At 49.0% G+C, this 20,707-nt stretch overlaps 1 protein-coding gene across 1 annotated transcript in view; it reads right to left on the bottom strand.

Moving 5' to 3' along the window:
- Positions 1-20,707, bottom strand: part of LOC139565271 (meiosis inhibitor protein 1) — a 33,380-nt gene that overhangs the window by 8,909 nt on the left and 3,764 nt on the right. Inside the window, exons 6-27 of the mRNA XM_071385464.1 lie at positions 17,136-17,339; positions 16,831-17,000; positions 16,562-16,676; positions 16,361-16,477; positions 16,139-16,238; positions 15,239-15,373; positions 15,028-15,136; positions 14,821-14,912; positions 14,582-14,729; positions 14,283-14,394; positions 14,074-14,134; positions 13,499-13,596; positions 12,973-13,150; positions 12,070-12,220; positions 6,368-6,655; positions 6,096-6,264; positions 3,090-3,194; positions 2,649-2,759; positions 2,219-2,373; positions 1,803-1,887; positions 1,028-1,209; positions 34-115 (exon numbers count right to left, since the gene is read on the bottom strand). Coding sequence (XP_071241565.1) covers positions 34-115; positions 1,028-1,209; positions 1,803-1,887; positions 2,219-2,373; positions 2,649-2,759; positions 3,090-3,194; positions 6,096-6,264; positions 6,368-6,655; positions 12,070-12,220; positions 12,973-13,150; positions 13,499-13,596; positions 14,074-14,134; positions 14,283-14,394; positions 14,582-14,729; positions 14,821-14,912; positions 15,028-15,136; positions 15,239-15,373; positions 16,139-16,238; positions 16,361-16,477; positions 16,562-16,676; positions 16,831-17,000; positions 17,136-17,339 — 2,967 coding nt within the window. The remainder of the gene's footprint in view (positions 1-33; positions 116-1,027; positions 1,210-1,802; positions 1,888-2,218; positions 2,374-2,648; positions 2,760-3,089; positions 3,195-6,095; positions 6,265-6,367; positions 6,656-12,069; positions 12,221-12,972; positions 13,151-13,498; positions 13,597-14,073; positions 14,135-14,282; positions 14,395-14,581; positions 14,730-14,820; positions 14,913-15,027; positions 15,137-15,238; positions 15,374-16,138; positions 16,239-16,360; positions 16,478-16,561; positions 16,677-16,830; positions 17,001-17,135; positions 17,340-20,707) is intronic.

Raw genomic sequence — 20,707 nt, 5'->3', positions numbered from 1 at the left:
CACCTGTTGATTTGATTTGTCTGAGTCTGGTACCTGTAGATGGACTTCTCCTTTGCAGAAACTGCAGCAGAGACCCCAGGCAGTTCACTGACACACTGAGCAACAGCTCCTGCTTCTGGAAGAGGCGGAGGACAGAAAGACATTTAGCCAGCTGGAGGGATGAATAGAAGAGGGAGAGAGAAGATATTATGCCAAACAGAGGGATGGAGAAAAGAGAGAACCAGATAGAACGAGAGAGTGAGGGATTATTTAATAATGCATTACCTCCCACTCCACAGCCGCCCCTACTGAGGCAGTGACTAGTGATTAGTGTCCCAAAATAGTGACGTAGGGCAGATGGCTATAGAGGAGGTCCACAGAGAGTTCCAGTCTAATCCTGGAAGCCAGTGCAGCCTCACATCATCGGCTTAGCGCACCACAGCGCAGTGGACCGAGCAGCAGCTACGCTCTACAGAGCAGCCACTGATATGGAACTACTGCCCTGACTGATACAGGGTGGTATTATTCAACACCAAATTGGTTATATAGGAAGAGGGACACATTAAGCGCATTGTTCACTATACATACACAGCATAGACTAAACGATGCTATAGAGACAGCGGGAGAGACAGGAGGAGTTGAAGACGCTTCATGTAGAGTTACCGTGAGCTCTGACCCAGTCATTAAGTGATGACAGTAATGATACGCAGTATTTATGAACTGCGTTTATGCCCATAACCCTGCCATTAACACCAGTGTACTATACATAGACTAGAAAAGGCTGAAAGAGAGAGAAAGAGAGACAGAGAAACAGAGGGTAGAAAGGAAGGACACATTTGAGTGCTTTACCACATCAGCCTTGTGTTCTATCAGGGATGCTTGTCGAACAACAATGAAAACAATGAATCAATGGAAAATGTAGGAATAACAACAGTATGGGGAAGAACTATGTAGTGTTAACAACTCTGTAGTGTGTGTGTGTGAGTGTGAGTGTGAGTGTGTGTGTGTGTGGTGTGGTGTGTGTGTGTGTGTGTGTGGTGTGTCTGACCTGCAGCAGGAGGCCGTAGAGTGCGGTGATGAGGCAGTGGGCCCCGTAGGATCCCAGCGGGTGCAGAGAGCTGTCTGTGTCCCCCAGGGGCCTCTGTCCTGCCCTGGGGCCAACACTCACACGCAGCACTGGAGACTCCAGGTCAACATCTAGAACAGCCTGCAGCAGCCTCAGGGAACTAGCTGTGGGGTGGAAGGCGAGGGAGGAGAGGCAGAATGAGGGAAGACAGAGGAACGAGAGGATGTGGAGAGAGAAGGGGTGGGATTCAAGGACATTTGGAGTGAGGAAAGGGAGAACGTGGCCAGAGGAGAGAGAGGGGAGAGGTTGAAAGAGGATTGGCAGGTGACGGGGAGGAACGAGAAGACGACCAGAGAGAAAGAGTGTAGGTGGTAAGAGAGAGGAAGGGAGAGACAGGGTTACAGGTCAGTGGGAGATCTGATTAAACACACTGAAACACAGGCCAGGAGCTGGTGGCCATTTGCAGAACCCTTTTGTCAAACACTCATGTACACTGAGATATTAGACCCCTCTAAGGGAGAGAAGAGGCAATTAGCGATAGCAGAAAGAGAGAGGGAGAGAAAACAGAGACAGAGGGAGGAGGCGGCGGAGAGAGACCGTAGATCACCCTGACAGCACACTCATACAACAGGGAGACAGACAGAACCAGCTGGACATTTCTATCCCAAGTCCTCTGCTGGAGGAAGGACACATAACAGAATTAAAGCCTGTGTGACAATGCTGCTTTGCCCTGCTTAGTGTGGTGGAGAGTTGTTACCCAGTAAGAGGCTGCCTGTCTTCCTCTTCCCAAAGACCAGGGCCTGCACCGTGCTGCCCAGGTTCAACCTGATGCTTCTATGGACCTTGGGATACAGAAAGGGAAGAACATGACAAGACATGATAAGGCAACAACCATAGAACTAGGAATGTAATTTAACAGGATCTCTTTGTCAACAACGCTCTCTGTTCAACAACACACTGTCCTACAGTACAAGAAGACAAATGTATTGTCATAGCATCAAGGTCTCTGATACATTCTGCTTTGAGTGCTGCATTCAATGTGTGTGTTCCAGTCAGCTGTAGAGGACAGTGTGTCTCCCCTGGTAAGTCCCCTGCTCCTGTCCTCAGTGTGTTTTGTACTACATTGTGTGCCCTGTGTAAAGGTCTTCAAAAGGGTTAGCGTGACAGAACAACCTGAGCTGAATGAGTGTGCTGCAGGGTGACGAGAGAGGACAGGAGCAGACGAGAGCAGCACAGCAGGGCAGACGTAGGAGCGAGGGAAGAGGAGAGGTCCAGCGTAGCCTGCAGTTGGTCCATCAGCCCGGCGTTACACAGCAGCATGGACACAGCTGGGGAGGAGAAAAACAAAAAGATCACACTCAAGATATTATCCAATATATAAAACATACTACCAATTTAATGTGTGAGTGTGTTGTGTGCCCTTGTGAATGGTACTGACTGGTTCTGTACAAGTGTGTGCCTCTCTTACAGGCCAGACGGCACAACGCAATCTGTGTCTCTGGGGGACTGTGTGTGTGTGTGAGAGAGAGGCAGGTGGCAGCGTGTATGAAGGCTGTTCGCTGTGCTGCACTTAATGAGAAGGACAGGGTGGCAGAGGTGTCACCTCTGTCAGTGCAGTGAGGGGGGGACAGGCGCAGACAGCAGTACAGGTAGCTGAAGGCTGGCAGCAGACACTCTGTGTTGGAGGCTTGAAGCTTCCCTGCCAGGTTACTCACTGGAACGCGCCCATAATAAGACAGGAGACAAAATAAGACATCAGACAGAATACAAGATCATAATATCTATAGTCAGAAGAAAGCCGACATGTTATTGATCCTTAAATACTACTTTCATCTACAAATTCAGCTTATGCTTATGTCATATGCTTTGTTGATGCGAGCAAAAACCCTAAGGCATTTAAATATCGATTGAACTGATATTGAATGTAGAGCGTGAGTACAGCGTGAGTACAGCGAGAAATAGTGGACAAGTTATGACGTCAAACCAAAGCTATAGATCTGAGTGAATTATGCATGGCTGGCTCCTTTTGACCCTGTGACCTCACCGTGGTAGAGCAGTTTGAAGTCGATGCCGTCCATCTCATTCTCAGTGGAGCCACTGGTCTGCATCAGGCACAGCAACCTCAGGACCAGAGGGAGAGAGCCCACGGCTAGAGAGATTGGGAGAGGGATAAGGGGGAGAAATAATTAATGAGAGAGATGAAAGAGCAAGAAAGAGGCCAAAACACTAATTTCCATACTCCCCTGCCTGTATTTTATTTACATTAGATAGTCACCCTACAGCATTATAGGTTAATATAAAGTATATAAACTCAGCAAAGAGAAACGTCCCTTTTTCAGGACCCTGTCTTTCAAAGATAATTAGTAAAAATCCAAATAACTTCACAGATCTTCATTGTAAAGGATTTAAACACTGTTTCCCATGCTTGTTCAATGAACCATAAACAATTAATGAACATGCACCTGTGGAACGGTCGTTAAGACACGAACAGCTTACAGACGGTAGGCAATTAAGGTCACAGTAATGAAAACTTAGGACACTAAAGAGGCCTTCCTACTGACTTTGAAAAACACCAAAAGAAAGATGCCCAGGGTCCCGGCTCATCTGCGTGAACGTGCCTTAGGCATGCTGCAAGGAGGCATGAGGACTGCAGATGTGGCCAGGGCAATAAATTGCAATGTCCGTACTGTGAGACGCCTAAGACAGCGCTACAGGGAGACAGGACAGACAGACGATCGTCCTCGCAGTCGCAGACCACGTGTAACAACACCTGCACAGGATCGGTACATCCAAACATCACACCTGCGGGACAGGTACAGGATGGCAACAACAACTGCCCAAGTTACACCAGGAACACACAATCCCTCCATCAGTGCTCAGACTGTCCGCAATAGGCTGAGAGCTTGTAGTCCTGTTGTAAGGCAGGTCCTCACCAGACATCACCGGCAACAACATTGCCTATGGACACAAACCCACCGTCGCTGGACCAGACAGGACTGGCAAAAAGTGCTCTTCACTGACGAGTCGCGGTTTAGTCTCACCAGAGGTGATGGTCGGATTTGCGTTTATTGTCGAAAGAATGAGCGTTACACCGAGGCCTGTACTCTGGAGCGGGACCGATTTGGAGGTGGAGGGTCCATCATGGTCTGGGTCAGTGTGTCACAGCATCTTCGGACTGAGCTTGTCATCATTGCAGGCAATCTCAACGCTGTGCGTTACAGGGAAGACATCCTCCTCCCTCATGTGGTACCCTTCCTGCAGGCTCATCCTGACATGACCCTCCAGCATGACAATGCCACCAGACATACTGCTCGTTCTGTGCGTGATTTCCTGCAAGACAGGAATGTCCGTGTTCTGCCATGGCCAGCGAAGAGCCCGGATCTCAATCCCATTGAGCACATCTGGAACCTGTTGGATCGGAAGGTGAGGGCTGGGGCCATTCCCCCCAGAAATGTTCTGGAACTTGCAGGTGTCTTGGTGGAATAGTGGGGTAACATCTCACAGCAAGAACTGGCACATCTGGTGCAGTCCACGAGGAGATGCACTGCAGTACTTAATGCAGCAGGTGGCCACACCAGATACTGACTGTTACTTTTGATTTTGACCCCCCCTTTGTTCAGGGACACATTATTCCATTTCTGTTAGTCACATGTCTGTGGAACTTGTTCAGTTTATGTCTCAGTTGTTGAATCTTGTTATGTTCATACAAATATTTACACATGTTAAGTTTGCTGAAAATAAACGTAGTTGAGTGAGGCCGTTTCTTTTTTTGCTGAGTTTATTAATGAAAATGATATTGTGCAGCGTATTCTAGTGGGAGAGCTGATGGTAACTAGTAAGTTCAACTCCCCCAGAGCGGACATATAGTTGTGGTGTGCCCTTGCGCTACAGCAATTAACCTACACAACCTCAATGGGTATCCATCTGCCGGAATGGGTGTCAGGAGAGTGTATGTATGCAGTGTAACCCAGCCTTGATAAAAGCTGTCTGGGATGCTGAGACACTGTTGGGGGGTGGATGTGATGTGCTCGCTCTTGCTGTTTGTGAAGCTGCTCTAGTTAGTCTCTCAATTACTGCCTGCTCCTATAGGAGAGGAATGTCAAAGCACATTTTCTTCTATTGCACTTGATATCACGCCACAGAGTGAAGCCGCTTTGTTCTCCCTGCAACTACACTGAACAAAAATATCAACTGCAACATGAAGTGTTGATCCCATGTTTCATGAGCTTAAATTTGTTTAAATCCCAGAAATGATCCATACACAGAAAAAGCTTATTTTTCTCAAATGTGTTTACATCCGTGTTAGTGAGCATTTTTCCTTTTCCAAAATAATCCATCCACCTGAGAGTTGTGGCATATCAAGAAGCTGATTAAACAGCATGATCATTACACAGGTGCACCTTGTGCTGTGGACAGTAAAAGGTCACTTTTAAATGTGTTGTTTGTCACACAACACAATGCTACAGATGTCTCAAGTTCTGAGGGAGCGTGAAATTGGCATGCTGACTGCAGGAATGTCCACCAGAGCTGTTGCCAGACAATTGAATGTGCCCTTCTCTACATCGTTTTAAAGAATTTGGCAGTACGTCCAACTGGCTTCACAACCGCAGACCACATGTAACGACGCCAGCCCAGGACCTCCACACCCGGCTTCTCCACTTGCGGGATCGTCTGGGACCTGCCACACGGACAGCTGATGAAACTGAGGAGTATTTCTGTCTGTAATAAAGTCCTTTTGTGGAGACATAGTCTGATTGGCTGGTCCTGGCTCCCCAGTGGGTAGGCCTATTCCCACCCAGGCCCACCCATGGCTGCGCCCCTGCCCAGTCATGTGAAATCTATAGATTAGGGCCTAATGAATTCATTTAAATTGACTGATTTACTTATATGAATTGTAACTCAGTAAAATCGTTTAAAATTGTTGCATGTTGCATTTTTGTTCAGTATACAGTTATCTTTCCCAACTGTATTTGTAACATGAGGATATATGGCTAATTATATAGATAAACTATATATCTAAATAATAGTATACTCTCGTTTTTCTCCTCACCTCCTGTCCCCTGGCTGCTCTCCAGGCCCAGTCTCTGGAGCACCTGTAGCAGAGTGGGTCTGAGTAGGGTACACAGGCCGGCCTTACAGCCCTGCCGGCCCTGCAGGAAACTCCCCAGCACCTCTACAGCACGTTCTGCCAGGGGAGCCTCCCTGGTACACACCATGCCCTACAGACATAGAGAGGCAGGGGTTCATGCAGAGAGCTGGGGTTGGCAAAGAAACAGGCTTGTACCCAGTCTCTGTACAGTACATGGGGTCTCCCTCCCTCACCAGCAAGTTCAGTATGACAGTGGGGCTCTTCTCCAGCAGAGTCAGCAGGGCTGTGTTGTCTGGATCCTGGTTCTGCTCTGACGGGCCCTCTGTCTTCTTACTGTTTGTGTCTGACTGCGGTGTGGCCTGAGCACGGTGGGACAACCACAGCTCCAGGACCTGGGGCCCAAAGTGCTCGGCCAGCTCTGGGTAGCGGAAGAGGAAGTGTAGGAGTGGAGGGTGGTGGGTGTAGAGGGAGGCGAAACTGGGGCTGGAGGACAGGGCCTTGCTGATGCAGTTTAGAGGAGCCTGGACAAGAGGGGGGGGGGGGGGGGGGCAGAGGACTAAAGAATGAGAAGGAAGTCTTACAGGTGCACAACTCTGATGCTTAAGGTCATTTGAAACAGAGGAGTTATGGCTTTGTACAGTCATCAACCACTTCATTTACCAATAAGGTGTTGAGGAATAATGGAGACATGCAGAGCCATGTCATTAATTCCCTCGTGAGTTCCAAATGTCTCTAACCGTCTCCCCGCGTGACTTTTCTCATGCGTGTGATGTCAGAATGCTCTCACTGTTCCATGCAACAGGACAGTTACCCGCGCTGCCCTCAAACCAAGGCACGCTGCCTCCTAATTATATATAGGCTATGTTTCAACTTGTCAATTTCAAATTATTTTCTAACAAGTTTTATTTTCTAACAGTTTGAATTGAGGTGTGTTCTGCCTCCTCGTTAATTTGCATAATATCTAGCCCATTTCACTGCTGCGGACAATTTATGTTTGAGGCTTTACTGAGCGGACAAACTTCACTCTTCAACGAGAGCCCAAGCACTTCCCCAGTGTTTCCCCAGATCAAGGATGAAGAAATTGCGCATCTCTAGTCAGAACAGGCCTTGCACAAACGTTTTCCCCCAGCACATTTTCTGGCTGGCGCCCACATTGCCTTCATGGTTCTTTTCCTTACAAATTGGACTTTGGACATGTGTGCATTCCTATCAAAGTAAGTGGCTTATTTTCTGTATATCTTGTTGTTGTTTCTGCTGTAGCACACCATATGTATGGATCATAATGTATTTACTGTTTTATTCACGTTTGCAAGTTCTGGTGACAAATCATGCATTCCGATTCTTGCATAGATTGTACTGGACATGTGTGTAAAATACTTTTTTGAATGTAGTACTGACTATGATGAGCTGATGCTAAGCTATTTGCCAGCTATGTGTGGCGCCATGTTTGTTGACATCATACAATGCATTCTGGTTGTCACGGCCGTTGAAAGAAGTCCAAGGTGCAGCGTAGTGAGCGTACATTTTCCTTTTTATTTCAAAATGTCGCCAACAAAACAAACGAAAAACAACCGTGAAGCTTACAGTGCATTAGTGCACAAACAAAGTTAACTACCCACAACGAAAGGAGGGAAAAAGGGCTACCTAAGTATGGTTCCCAATCAGAGACAACGATAAACAGCTGTCCCTGATTGAGAACCATACCCGGCCAAAACATAGAAACACAAAATCATAGAAAACAAAACATAGAATGCCCACCCCAAATCACACCCTGACCAAACCAAATAGAGACATAAAAAGGCCTCTAAGGTCAGGGCGTGACACTGGTTGTCACGTAAGCGTCTGTCAGACCAAAGATGTTATAACAAGGGATAGTTCACTCAAATTAATTATGGTGCTTTCAAGACAACAGTAAAATCACGACGTCAATGATCTTCAGGTCGGAAAGTCGGGGCTCTAGAAAGAGGCCCGAGTTCCCAAGTTGGAATTCCGAGTTGGATGACCGTTCAAAACAATTTTCCCAGTCAGAGCTTGTTTTTTCCAGAGTTTCCAGTTGTCTTGAACACACTGAAGTCGGAGATTTCCCAGTTCCCAGTCGTTTTGAATGCGGCATCAGATTGTAACTTTGGTACCTCAGGGTTGCCAGCTCAGACCCCCCTTTCCAGTGGTTTTATTTTTATTTAGTATAAACTTCCCCCCTGGCGCTCAAGGGCGCTGAGCTACCCAGCATTACGCACTTCTGCCACCATCATTACGCACAACTGCTTCCCTCATCACACGCATCAGCACTCACCTGGACTCAATCACCTGTTATTTCCTTCCCTATATCTGTCTGTCCTCCAGCCCGGTTCCCCGCTTCCGCATTAAAGTTCGTATGTTGTTTTGTTACCCGTGTGCTGACGCTGTTTCTGTCTTGTTCCTTGTCTGTTCTTCATTAAATGTTTGACTCCCTGTACCTGCTTCTCAACTCCAGCGTCGGTCCTTACAGAATACGGAAGCCATCAAACAAAGCATCGGGGTGTGCTGTTGTTTCGGTTGGTGGTGACGTTGAGTCCGGGGGCCACTGCCGATGGAACCGGGGGTGCCTAAGCCGGCTCGTCGGGCTACCACGCCCTAGCTGGCTCGAGAGGTTTCCTTGCCACTGTTGGCTCGGCAGGCGCTCATCCCACGTCAGGCCTCAGCCGGATCACCAGGCGTCTACGCTTCAGCTGGCTCATCAGGCTCCCATGTTCCGGCGGGATCAGCAGGCTTTCACGCCTCAGCCGGATCGTCAGGCTCCTATGCACCAGCTGGCTCGCCAGGCTCCCACACCTCTACCGATTCGTCAAGGTTTTTACACCCAGCCAGCTTGTACAGCGCCCGTGCCTCGGCCGGCCCATGAGGCTCACCCAGGTGGGACGCCGGGTACTGTCACGCCTGCTCCCGCTCTTCCCTCCTGGTGCTCGAGGGCGCAGGGCTTCCCAGCATTACGCACTCCTGCCACCATCATTACGGCCACCTGCTTCCCTTGTCACGCGCATCAGTGATCATTTGGACTCACCTGGACTCAATCACCTGTTATTTCCTTCCCTATATGTGTCTGTCCTCCAACCCGGTTCCCCGCTTCCGCATTAACGTTCGTATGTTGTTTTGTTACTCGTGTGCAGAAGCTGTTACTGTCTTGTCTGTTACTCATTAAAATGTTTGACTCCCTCTACCTGCTTCTCGACTCCAGCGTCGGTCCTTACACATGGTAATATTTCCTGCATCATATCCCCCACGATACTTTCCCCCCATTTCTACCCCCATGGACTTGAAAACCCCCCATAAATGAAATGAACCCCCCCACAAACCCTCTAAAATGATTTCATCCCTATTTAGCTTTCGCGCTACGGTTAGGCTAGGCAGTAGCTAGCAGTCAAAAACAGTAAATGGCTTGTCAAGTCATGTGCTCCGGTTCTTGTATATACTGTAACAAGAACCTTGACAATTTGTAATATGCTGAAAAGTGGCTAAACTAAGTTCATATTTTTCAGGCAATGAGCGCAGCCATCTTTGACTTTGTTTATTTGCGTCTTGTAGTGAATGGCATTCTGGGATTAGGGAGTCAAACAGTCAAACATAAAAAAACATGGCTGCCATCATAAAGAATGTAGCTGCTGTTAGCTTAGTTGACATGCATTTCTTTTCTAAACAACATTACATTAGTCTCTCGTGCTCACCAGAGATGTGGTACATCAGCACAACCTGTCATTTAGACTGGTTTATGGAATGAGTTTGGCTGTGCATGTGTTCCGTGTGATGCTTGGAAGATGAAGTTCGCATTCATCTTTTACAAAACAAAGGTCAAATTGAGGAATAAAGTTTAAGACGTTTATTTTCCATCAGTACCATAAAATATTAGGTGCTGTTCAGACAACAATGGTGTTTGGACGCGTTTGTAGCGTCATACGTTCTGTTGCTCCTGTTCCAATCACATATTAGAGATCGTACGCTGCAGGGAGCACTCATCAACGATCACAAATACAGTGGGGAGAACAAGTATTTGATACACTGACAATTTTGCAGGTTTTCCTACTTACAAAGCATGTAGAGGTCTGTAATTTTTATCATAGGTACACTTCAACTGTGAGAGAAGGAATCTAAAACAAAAATCCAGAAAATCACATTGTATGATTTTTAATTAATTAATTTGCATTTTATTGCATGACATAAGTATTTGATACATCAGAAAAGCAGAACTGAATATTTGGTACAGAAACCTTAGTTTGCAATTACAGAGATCATACGTTTCCTGTAGTTCTTGACCAGGTTTGCACACACTGCAGCAGGGATTTTGGCCCACTCCTCCATACAGACCTTCTCCAGATCCTTCAGGTTTCGGGGCTGTCGCTGGGCAATACGGACTTTCGGCTCCCTCCAAAGATTTTCTATTGGGTTCAGGTCTGGAGACTGGCTAGGCCACTCCAGGACCTTGAGATGCTTCTTACGGAGCCACTCCTTAGTTGCCCTGGCTGTGTGTTTCGGGTCGTTGTCATGCTGGAAGACCCAGCCACGACCCATCTTCAATGCTCTTACTGAGGGAAGGAGGTTGTTGGTCAAGATCTCGCGATACATGGCCCCATCCATCCTCCCTTCAATACGGTGCAGTCGTCCTGTCCCCTTTGCAGAAAAGCATCCCCAAAGAATGATGTTTCCACCTCCATGCTTCACGGTTGGGATGGTGTTCTTGGGGTTGTACTCATCCTTCTATTCCTCCAAACACGGCGAGTGGAGTTTAGAGCAAAAAGCTCTATTTTTGTCTCATCAGACCACATGACCTTCTCCCATTCCTCCTCTGGATCATCCAGATGGTCATTGGCAAACTTCAGACGGGCCTGGACATGCGCTGGCTTGAGCAGGGGGACCTTGCGTGCGCTGCAGGATTTTAATCCATGACGGCGTAGTGTGTTACTAATGGTTTTCTTTGAGACTGTGGTCCCAGCTCTCTTCAGGTCATTGACCAGGTCCTGCCGTGTAGTTCTGGGCTGATCCCTCACATTCCTCATGATCATTGATGCCCCACGAGGTGAGATCTTGCATGGAGCCCCAGACCGAGGGTGATTGACCGTCATCTTGAACTTCTTCCATTTTCTAATAATTGTGCCAACAGTTGTTGCCTTCTCACCAAGCTGCTTGGCTATTGTCCTGTAGCCAATCCCAGCCTTGTACAGGTCTACAATTTATCCCTGATGTCCTTACACAGCTCTCTGGTCTTGGCCATTGTGGAGAGGTTGGAGTCTGTTTGATTGAGTGTGTGGACAGGTGTCTTTTATACAGGTAACGAGTTCAAACAGGTGCAGTTAATACAGGTAATGAGTGGAGAACAGGAGGGCTTCTTAAAGAAAAACTAACAGGTCTGTGAGAGCCGGAATTCTTACTGGTTGGTAGGTGATCAAATACTTATGTCATGCAATAAAATGCAAATTAATTACTTAAAAATCATACAATGTGATTTTCTGGATTTTTGTTTTAGATTCCGTCTCTCACAGTTGAAGTGTACCTATGATAAAAATGACAGACCTCTACATGCTTTGTAAGTAGGAAAACCTGCAAAATCGGCAGTGTATCAAATACTTGTTCTCCCCACTGTACGTGATCGTACGCGTCAAAGGGTTAAGGACTAGAGTCGTGTTAGCACTGTTGTGGACATAAAAGGGAAAACTCTCTCTCTTTCGGTATTTCAGCTTTCAAAAAGAAAGGTATATATAGTTGATGTAACTTCATAACCGAGTTCCAAGAATGAAGAGTGTTAGTTGGAGCCTTTCGCATCAAAGGGGAATTCTATTGTATTGACTACAACTTCACAACTTCAATTAAATACTCCAAAGAATGAACAACCCTTCTGCAATTTATTACATGTTGTTAGAGTGCCAGCAGCCCACTATTATCATTGTATTGAAATGAGTTGACTTACCCAGTCCAGGTCGGGACTCTTGTCCTGTGTGACAGACAGCAGGTAGAGGGCAGACCTGAGCACACAGGGAGGCAGGGCCGAGTCTCCCTGCTCCTGCACCGAGCACAGCAGAGTCACCACACAGGAGAACACCGTGGAGTCAGGGAGCAGCCTGGTACACACACACAAAGTTTTATGGTGCACGTGCACACACACAACGATTGATGGTGCGGTGATAGGTACAGCAAGTGTAATGTATTGTACACACACACACTGAGTGTACAAAACATTATGAACACCTTCCTAATATTGGGTTACACCCTTTTTTCAGAACAGCCTTAATTAGTCGGGGCATGAATCATACAAGGTGTCGAAAGCGTTCCACAGGGATGCTGGCACATGTTGACTCCAATGCTTCCCACAGTTGTGTCAAGTTGGCTGGATGTCCTTTGGGTGGTGGACTATCCTTGACAAACACGGGAAACTATTGAGTGTGAAAAACCCAGCAGTATTGCAGTTCTTGACACATTCAAACCAGGGCGCCTGGCACCTACTACCATACCCCGTTCAAAGGCACTTAAATATTTTGTCTTGTCCATTCACCCTCTGAATGGCACACATACACAATCCATGTCTCAAGGCTTAAAATCCTTCTTTAACCTGTCTCCTCCCCTTCATCTACACTGATTGAAGTGACATCAATAAGGGATCATAGCTTTCACCTGGATTCACCTGGTCAGTCTATGTCATGGAAAGAGCAGGTCTTTCTAATGTTTTGTATGCTCAGTGTATAGACACACACTCACATACATAACCCTCCCATGATATGTAAATCACTGGCCGCAGTAAACAGACATCTTTCAAAGCAATGCCGTGACGTTAATAACCATACAACTGTGCCAGTGTCTACATGTCCCCAAGTACCTGTCTCCATGCTGCAGGGCCAGGTGCAGCAATGTGAGCAGACAGTACTGAGTGGCCCTGGGGCCAGCAGGGTCACATTGGGGCCCTGGGGAGTCACACAGCAGAGAGGGCCACTCACAAACACGACAACACAGAGAGGGCAGGCTGGACCTCAACACAGCCTCTATCTCCTCACAGTCTGGGAAACAGAGAGAGAGAGAGACAGAGAGCGAGAGAGAGCGAGAGCGAGCGAGAGAGCGAAAGAGAGAGCGAAAGAGAGAGCGAGAGCGCGAGAGAGTGTGAGAGAGAGCGAGAGCGAAGGCGAGAGAGAGAGAGAGAGAGAGAACACACTGACACCATCTCTCAGTAGACCTGTTCATTATTGAATTACATCACAGTCACAAACAGGACATCCACACCACACGTTACCTTGTATAATAAAGTCCAAAGGCCTTCTCCACAGACTTTAAGTGCTACAAAGTGCTTTAAGGTGACATGAAATCTTAATGCTACGGTGTTCTTTGTGGCTAATGTGTTGTGTCAGTACCTTGTGGGAGGATGCTGGCTGCAGGGTCTGGTTGGGACAGAAGAGACACACTGAGCCTCTGCAGAAAACCACAGCAGGCTGCATTCAGAGCTGGGTTTCTACCGTGAGATGAGAAAGAGAGAGAGGGACAACTAAGAAAGGGAGATGTTATCTTCTATACACTATATCTAATAATGGTATCAAACCTACTCCTGTGTGCAGTAAATGTTCTGACTTAGCATTTCAATTGAGTAAAAAAAATATCCAAATGCACTTTGGACTCAGTTTCATTACAGCTCATAGGGGAGAGTTACAGTTAGTGAACCTCAAGCACAACCACATAGCCTGTGAGCTTCCTCTTCTTCTGCACACAGACAGACAAGACTGATCCACGGATGAGAGAAGAGCTTTCATGGCCAGACTGAAACAAAGTGACGTGAAAGATGCTTCTGTGTGTCAACTCTCACTTTCCTGGGCACTTTTACTGGGTCCACTCAATAACAAGTCTACACTATAACAGAGCCATTAGCAATTAGCTGTCTGAGGGGGTGATAGTGGTCTGTGTGTGTGTGTGTGTTCTCAGGTTCTCCTGTTACCTGTTTCCTGCACAGAGGACAGCTTTGTGCTCCAGAGCCAGCCTGAAGAAACCAGAGGATGCTGGAAAGAAGAGAGGAAGAAGAATGGAGGAAGAGGGGGATGAGTCGGAGGTATGGTGGGAGGACAGAGACATGGGTCATTTTACCTGGGGGTGAGGAAAACAATGATGGAAAGAAATGATCCCCTACCCCCGGACAACGTGCCTCACCCAGTTTGGCAGCGAAGACGGGCATGAGGGAGGGTAGAAGGGAGAACTGGTACGACAGGATGGAGAAGAAGTGCTGGAGCACCTGGGCGCTGGGGGCGAGCTCACAATGCCTCTATACACACGCACACACACACACACACACACACACACACACACACACACACACACACACACACACACACACACACACACACACACACACACACACACACACACACACACACACACACACACACACACGTGTGTGAATGTGTATACACATGGTGCATGAACGTGTGTGTGCTGGGGGCGGGGCTCACTGTGACGGTGGGGATGCAAACAGTGTCACAGCCGTGTAGCAGACACAGACACAGGGACTCCAGCGGGTCCTGACCCTGAACCTGCTTGGATGGAGCTGTGAACACATTCTCCTTCAGGCCAGGCTCAGACGAACACTGCTCCACTAACCTGGAACACACAGACACACGTTAAACACACTGAAAATAGGAGGGGGTAAATGTTATCTGTGACTGCAACAGTTGCATTCTGCCTCACTGACCTGCAGGCGGCATGGACACAGACCAGGGCCTGGAGTAGAAACCCTCCCGCTCTCGAGGCCTGGCTGCTGGGCTCAGCTCCTCTGAGGCTCACCTGGAAGAGAGAGAGTAACAGGCACACAGTCAAGAAACCTTTCCAATGGCGTTTCCTGAAGTGAAGTGGAGTTGTCCCCTTGCTGACACACAAAGGTGGACAGAGACTGACTCACTCGGCACCGCGAGGAGGCAGGTAAGGGCAGCTCAGTGCACCGAGCAAAAATGTCTTCCACCAGCTTCTCCAGCTCTTTGTACTGTACTGGGCTGGACTGGTGCTTCACCCTACAGAGACACACAGTACAGAGAGAAATCAACATGTATCTGAAGCTCATGTTTGTGGTGCTCACAGCCTGCACGCGTCTGTCTGTCTGTCTGTCTGTGTACCTGAGGAGGGCGGTAGCAGCGTGGGCAGCCTGTGTTGCCACCTGCAGACAGGGGGAGCAGACTCCAGAGAGCACTGCCTCTGCCACGGCCACAAACCCTGTAGCGCTGGGGAACAGACGCACCCCTGCAGGCTGCCTGGAGAGAGACACACAGATAATAAACAGCTGTGACCTCTCTGTCACAACGCTCCACAGTGATGTTCTGATGTCAGGCACATGGCACCATTAGAGATGTGGTCAGGCAGGCTGTTGCCACAACAACGCTGGACAGCCCAGAGGAACCTGGAAAATCCTCCAAACCCACGGCTGTAGGCCGTCATTGTAAATAACTATTTGTTTTTAACTGACTTGCCTAGTTAAATTTAAAAATTAAAAAAAATACGAGATGCTGTGAATGAGGTCAAATTACCCCTCTCTCTCACACCTTTCTCTCATTCTTGTTCAGCACTGAGACCAGTCTTGTCACTTTCACTGAACGTAAAGGACAACTTGCGATACATTCACAAAATGTCAAATAGACCAGCTGTTATGCATGATGTAGACAGACCTGATGCCTCACCTCTACTGTTATGCATGAGGTAGACAGACCTGATCCCTCACCTCTCTACTGTTATGTATGAGGTAGACAGACCTGATGCCTCACCTCTCTACTGTTATGTACGAGGTAGACAGACCTGATGCCTCACCTCTCTACTGTTATGCATGAGGTAGACAGACCTGATGCCTCACCTCTCTACTGTTATGCATGAGGTAGACAGACCTGATGCCTCACCTCTCTACTGTTATGCATGAGGTAGACAGACCTGATGCCTCACCTCTCTACTGTTATGCATGAGGTAGACAGACCTGATGCCTCACCTCTCTACTGTTATGCATGAGGTAGACAGACCTGATGCCTCACCTCTCCAGTATCTCTGTGAGCAGCAGCAGGCCCTGTCGCTGCACCTCCACGTTAGTCAGCCTCAGGGCCTCCTTCAGACTGCGTACCAGAGACTCAATACCTGACACACACACACAAACACACACACACACACTGTGACTTTTGTCTTGCTCAGTGTGTCTTGCTCAGCAATTCTATGATTCCATACTGTGAGTGTGTGTGTGTGTGTCCTCTTTCTCTCACCGTAGACAGAGTGACACTGAGAGAAGAAGAGCGGGTCCTCAGTGAGCAGCAGCAGACAGTTGTAGACGGACCACAGCAGCACCTCACTGCCACTGTTCAGACGCTCAAACAGAAACTCTGGGAGAGAGAGAATGCTGAGACACAGGAGAGAAAGATACACTAACAGACTGGCGTCTCAGACATTCAAACAAGTTCTCTCACCAGGTACGTCTGCCTGGATGAAGGAAGCACAGTACTGGCTGGGGGAGTGGACCAGGATAGCAGCCATACACTGAGCACTGGCCACCTGCAATGTCTCATCCCCACACAGCAACAGCTACAACACACACACACACACATTAGTTGTCATGACAATGTCTTCAAACACTGCCGTTTTATAGACACGCAATGTAATCAGTCAAAGATAGCAGCAGTAGAAACAGTAGAAGCTATCACATTTGAACAAAAAATGGTGGTAGATTGGTGAAAACCTTTTTGAGTATGAGTGGCAGTGGGCAGCGCTCCAGGGAGAGCTGGGTGCTGGACTGGGCCTCTTGGTCCTGGTCCAGGCTCTGATCCAGATCAGACCGGATCTGCTCACAGGGGCTGTTCATCAGCACAGACACCACCTCACCCAGCTTCAGCAGCTGCTTCAGGAAGCCTGACGCACAAACAGAAAACACACTTCCATATTCAGTGATTCATACTAAATGTTAGGTTCCATGCACATATCGTATGATTCTACCGCTAATTATATGGTAATAAGCACCGCCCCCCTACATATGATGGTTCTCACCCAGGCAGTTGATGGTGAGCTGAGAGGAGCAGGCGTGGGCCAGGGTCTGCATCAGCAGCACACACACCCTGTCTCTGAGGGGGGAGGGCAGGGACTGGGCCGCTCCCCCCGCCCCCCACACCCTCTGCCACACGTAGAAGACTGAGGCTTTCACACCCTCGTCTGGGTAGAGCAGCGTGGAGCACAACCGCTCCAACAGGGGCACTGGAGCGAGAGAGAGAGGGGGAGCGAGGAGGGGAGAGAGGAAGAGAATGAAAAAAGGGAGGTGGGGGGAGAGTGTGTGTCTAAGGCAGAGACAGACAGAACATAAGGGCGATGGCTGATGGGTGAGAAAACAAACGGTGAACAAAGCAGGAACTAAACCCCAGCTACACTCTTGGCTGAGAGTAGCGGTGAACAGACCGTTGTGTGTATAAAGCATGGCAGGCTGATACTACACACCAGACTCAGTCAGACACCCTGTTGAATTGAGTTTGTTTAACTTTGACGCAGCCAGCTTGAGCTGCTCACACAAGCCTGCCAGCCTGGGAGTTAAGAGGCCCGTCAGACTCCAGAGGTTAGCCAGCCAGGAGAGACTCCCGGCTCCAACCAGGTCTGGTTACACCACAATACAAACGGGAGGAGAGAAAGGAGGGAGAAAACACGTCTGCCTGTGCATTTCAACACTATGCAAAGTAATGTAAAGGAAAATAATGACATCAATTCGACAGATGATTGAAAACAAGCGGGGGCTACTATTTGTGACTTGAGTTCTCTGTACTGAATAGTTTCTCCCCTCCACTGTACTCTCTCTCTCCTTCTCTATTCAGGGCCTCAGTGCCCGTGTATCAGGTGGTTAGTCTAGTTTATATTTTCTATGTGGGGTTCTAGGTTGTTTTTTCTATGTTGTGGTTTTGGTATGATTCCCAATTAGAGGCAGCTGGCTATCGTTGTCTCTAATTGGGGATCATACTTAAGTAGCATTTTTTCCACCTGTGGGTTATGGGATATTGTTTATGTTTTGAGTTAGTGTTGAAGTCACGGTTCGTTGTTTGTTAGTTTATTGTTTAGTCTTTGCTAAGGTTTCACTTCTTTAATAAATTTTGTGGAACTCAACGTACGCTGCGCCTTGGTCCAACATTCCTTATAACGAACGTGACAGAATATCCCATCAAAACAGGACCAAGCAGCGTGCCCAGGAGGAGAAGAAATTCTGGACTTGGGAGGAAATTATGGCTGGAGACGAAAGCCTTCCGTGGAAGCAGACGCAAGCGGTGAGGGAAGGACAGGGTTCGAGGCCACGACGCAAGCCCAAAAGACAGCCCAACATTTTTTGGGAGGGGGCACACGGGGTGGTCGGCGACGCTGAGGGGGGAGTCAGAGACCGAGGAGGAATATTGGGACAGATTGAGCGAGGAGTGGGCGGCGAAAGTTGAGGAGAGTGATGAGAGAGAGCTGTTGGTTTGGCTGGAGAGGCAAGACAGTCGCCCTGAGGAGCGTGTTAGCCGTCCGATGCCACCTGTGCCAGCTCTCCGCTCTCGCTTTGAGGAGAGTGTCATCGTTCCGGTACAATGTGTGCCGGTTCTACGCGCCGTGTCTCCAGTGTGCCTCCACAGCCGGTACGTCCTGTGCCAGCTCCCCGCACTTACCGTGCGAATGTTGTCATCTGTCCAGGACACGTTGTGCCAGCTTTACGCTCCAGATCTCCAGTGCGCCTCCACGGTCCAGTAAGTCCTGTGCCGGTTCTACGCACCGTGTCTCCAGTGCGCCTTCACAGCCCAGTACGTCTTGTGCCAGCTCCTCGCACTTGCCGGGCGAGGTGTGTCATCGAACCGGTACCATTGATGCCGGCTATACGCACCAGGTCTCCAGTACGTCTCCACAGCCCAGTACGTCCTGTGCCTGCTCCTCGCACTTTCCCTGAAGTGAGTGTTCCCAGTCCAGTACGTCCTGTGCCTCCTCCCCGCACTCGCCCTGAAGTGCGTGTCACTAGTCCGGTGCCACCTGTACCGGCCCCACGCATCAGGCCTCCAGTGCGTCTCCCCAGTCCAGTACGTCCTGTGCCTGCTCCTCGCGCTCGCCCTGAAGTGCGTGTCACCAGCCCGGTACCACCAGTGCCGGCCCCACGCACCAGAGCTTCCGGCGACAGTTCCCAGTCCAGAGCTTCTGGCAACAGTTCCCAGTCCAGAGCTTCCGGCGACAGTTCCCAGTCCAGACCTTCCGGCGACAGTTCCCAGTCCAGACCTTCCAGGCAACAGTTCCCAGTCCAGAGCTTCCGGCGACGTTCCCAGTCCGGGGCTTCCGGCGATGTTTCACAGTACGGAACTTCCAACGATGGTCCACAGTTCGGAACCTCCTGAGACGGTCCACAATTGGAACCTCCTGAGACGGTCCACTGTCCGGAACCTCCTGAGACGGTCCACTGTCCGGAACCTCCTGAGACGATCCACGGTCCGGAACCTCCTGACACGATCCACGGTCCGGAACCTCTTGAGACGGTCCACGGTCCGGAACTTCCTGAGACGGTCAACGGTCCGGAACCTCCTGAGACGGTCCGCGGTCCGGAAACTCCTGAGATGGTCAACGGTCCGGAACTTCCTGAGACGGTCAACGGTCCGGAACATCCTGCGACGGTCAACAGTCCGGAACCTCCAGCTCCATGGCAGGAGCCTTCCCTTGCGCCGAAGAGCAGTCTGAGCACGGCGTCCAGTTCAGCTCCAAGGCCAGAGTCTTCTTCTGCATTGGTGTCCAGTCCAGGCACAGCGTCCAGTCCCGATCCATGGCGGGAGCCTTCCCCTGCGCCGAGGTCCAGTCCAGGCACAGTGTTCAGCCTGGGTCCATGGCTGGATCTGCGGGATGAGCGGGTTCTTCGTCCTGCATCAGAGCCGCTCCCGATGCTGGCAGATCCGCGGGATGAGCGGGTACTTCGCCCCGCACCAGAGCCGCCACCGACACTAGACACCCCCCTAACCCTCCCTTTTTGTTTCAGGTTTTGCGGTCAGAGTCCGCACCTTTGGTGGGGGGTACTGTCACGTCCTGACCATAGAAAGCCTTTATTTTCTATGGTAGAGTAGGTCTGTGCGTGACTAGGGGGGTTAGTCTAGTTTATATTTTCTATGTTGGGGTTTTGGTATGATTCCCAATTAGAGTGGAACTCAACGTACTTGGTCCGACATTCATTATAACGAACGTGACAGAACGTTCATCTCTAGGAGACAGAACGTGTCTCCTTCCTGAGCGGTATGACGGCTGCGTGGTCCCATGGTGTTTATACTTGCGTACTATTGTTTGTACAGATGAACGTGGTACCTTCAGGCGTTTGGAAATTGCTCCCAAGGATGAACCAGACTTGTGGAGGTCTACAATTTTTTTTCTGAGGTCTTGGCTGATTTCTTTTGATTTTCCCATGATGTCAAGCAAAGAGGCAATGAGTTTGAAGGTAGGCCTTGAAATACATACACAGGTACACCTCCAACTGACTCAAATTATGTCAATAAGCCTTTCAGAAGCTTCTAAAGACATGACATCATTTTCTGGAATTGTCCAAGCTGTTTAAAGGCACAGTCAACTTAGTGTATGTAAACCTCTGACCC

This window comes from Salvelinus alpinus, chromosome 36 (genome assembly GCF_045679555.1).
Source record: "Salvelinus alpinus chromosome 36, SLU_Salpinus.1, whole genome shotgun sequence".
In the NCBI taxonomy this organism is placed as follows: domain Eukaryota; kingdom Metazoa; phylum Chordata; class Actinopteri; order Salmoniformes; family Salmonidae; genus Salvelinus; species Salvelinus alpinus.
This window is presented reverse-complemented; position numbering and strand designations above follow the sequence as displayed.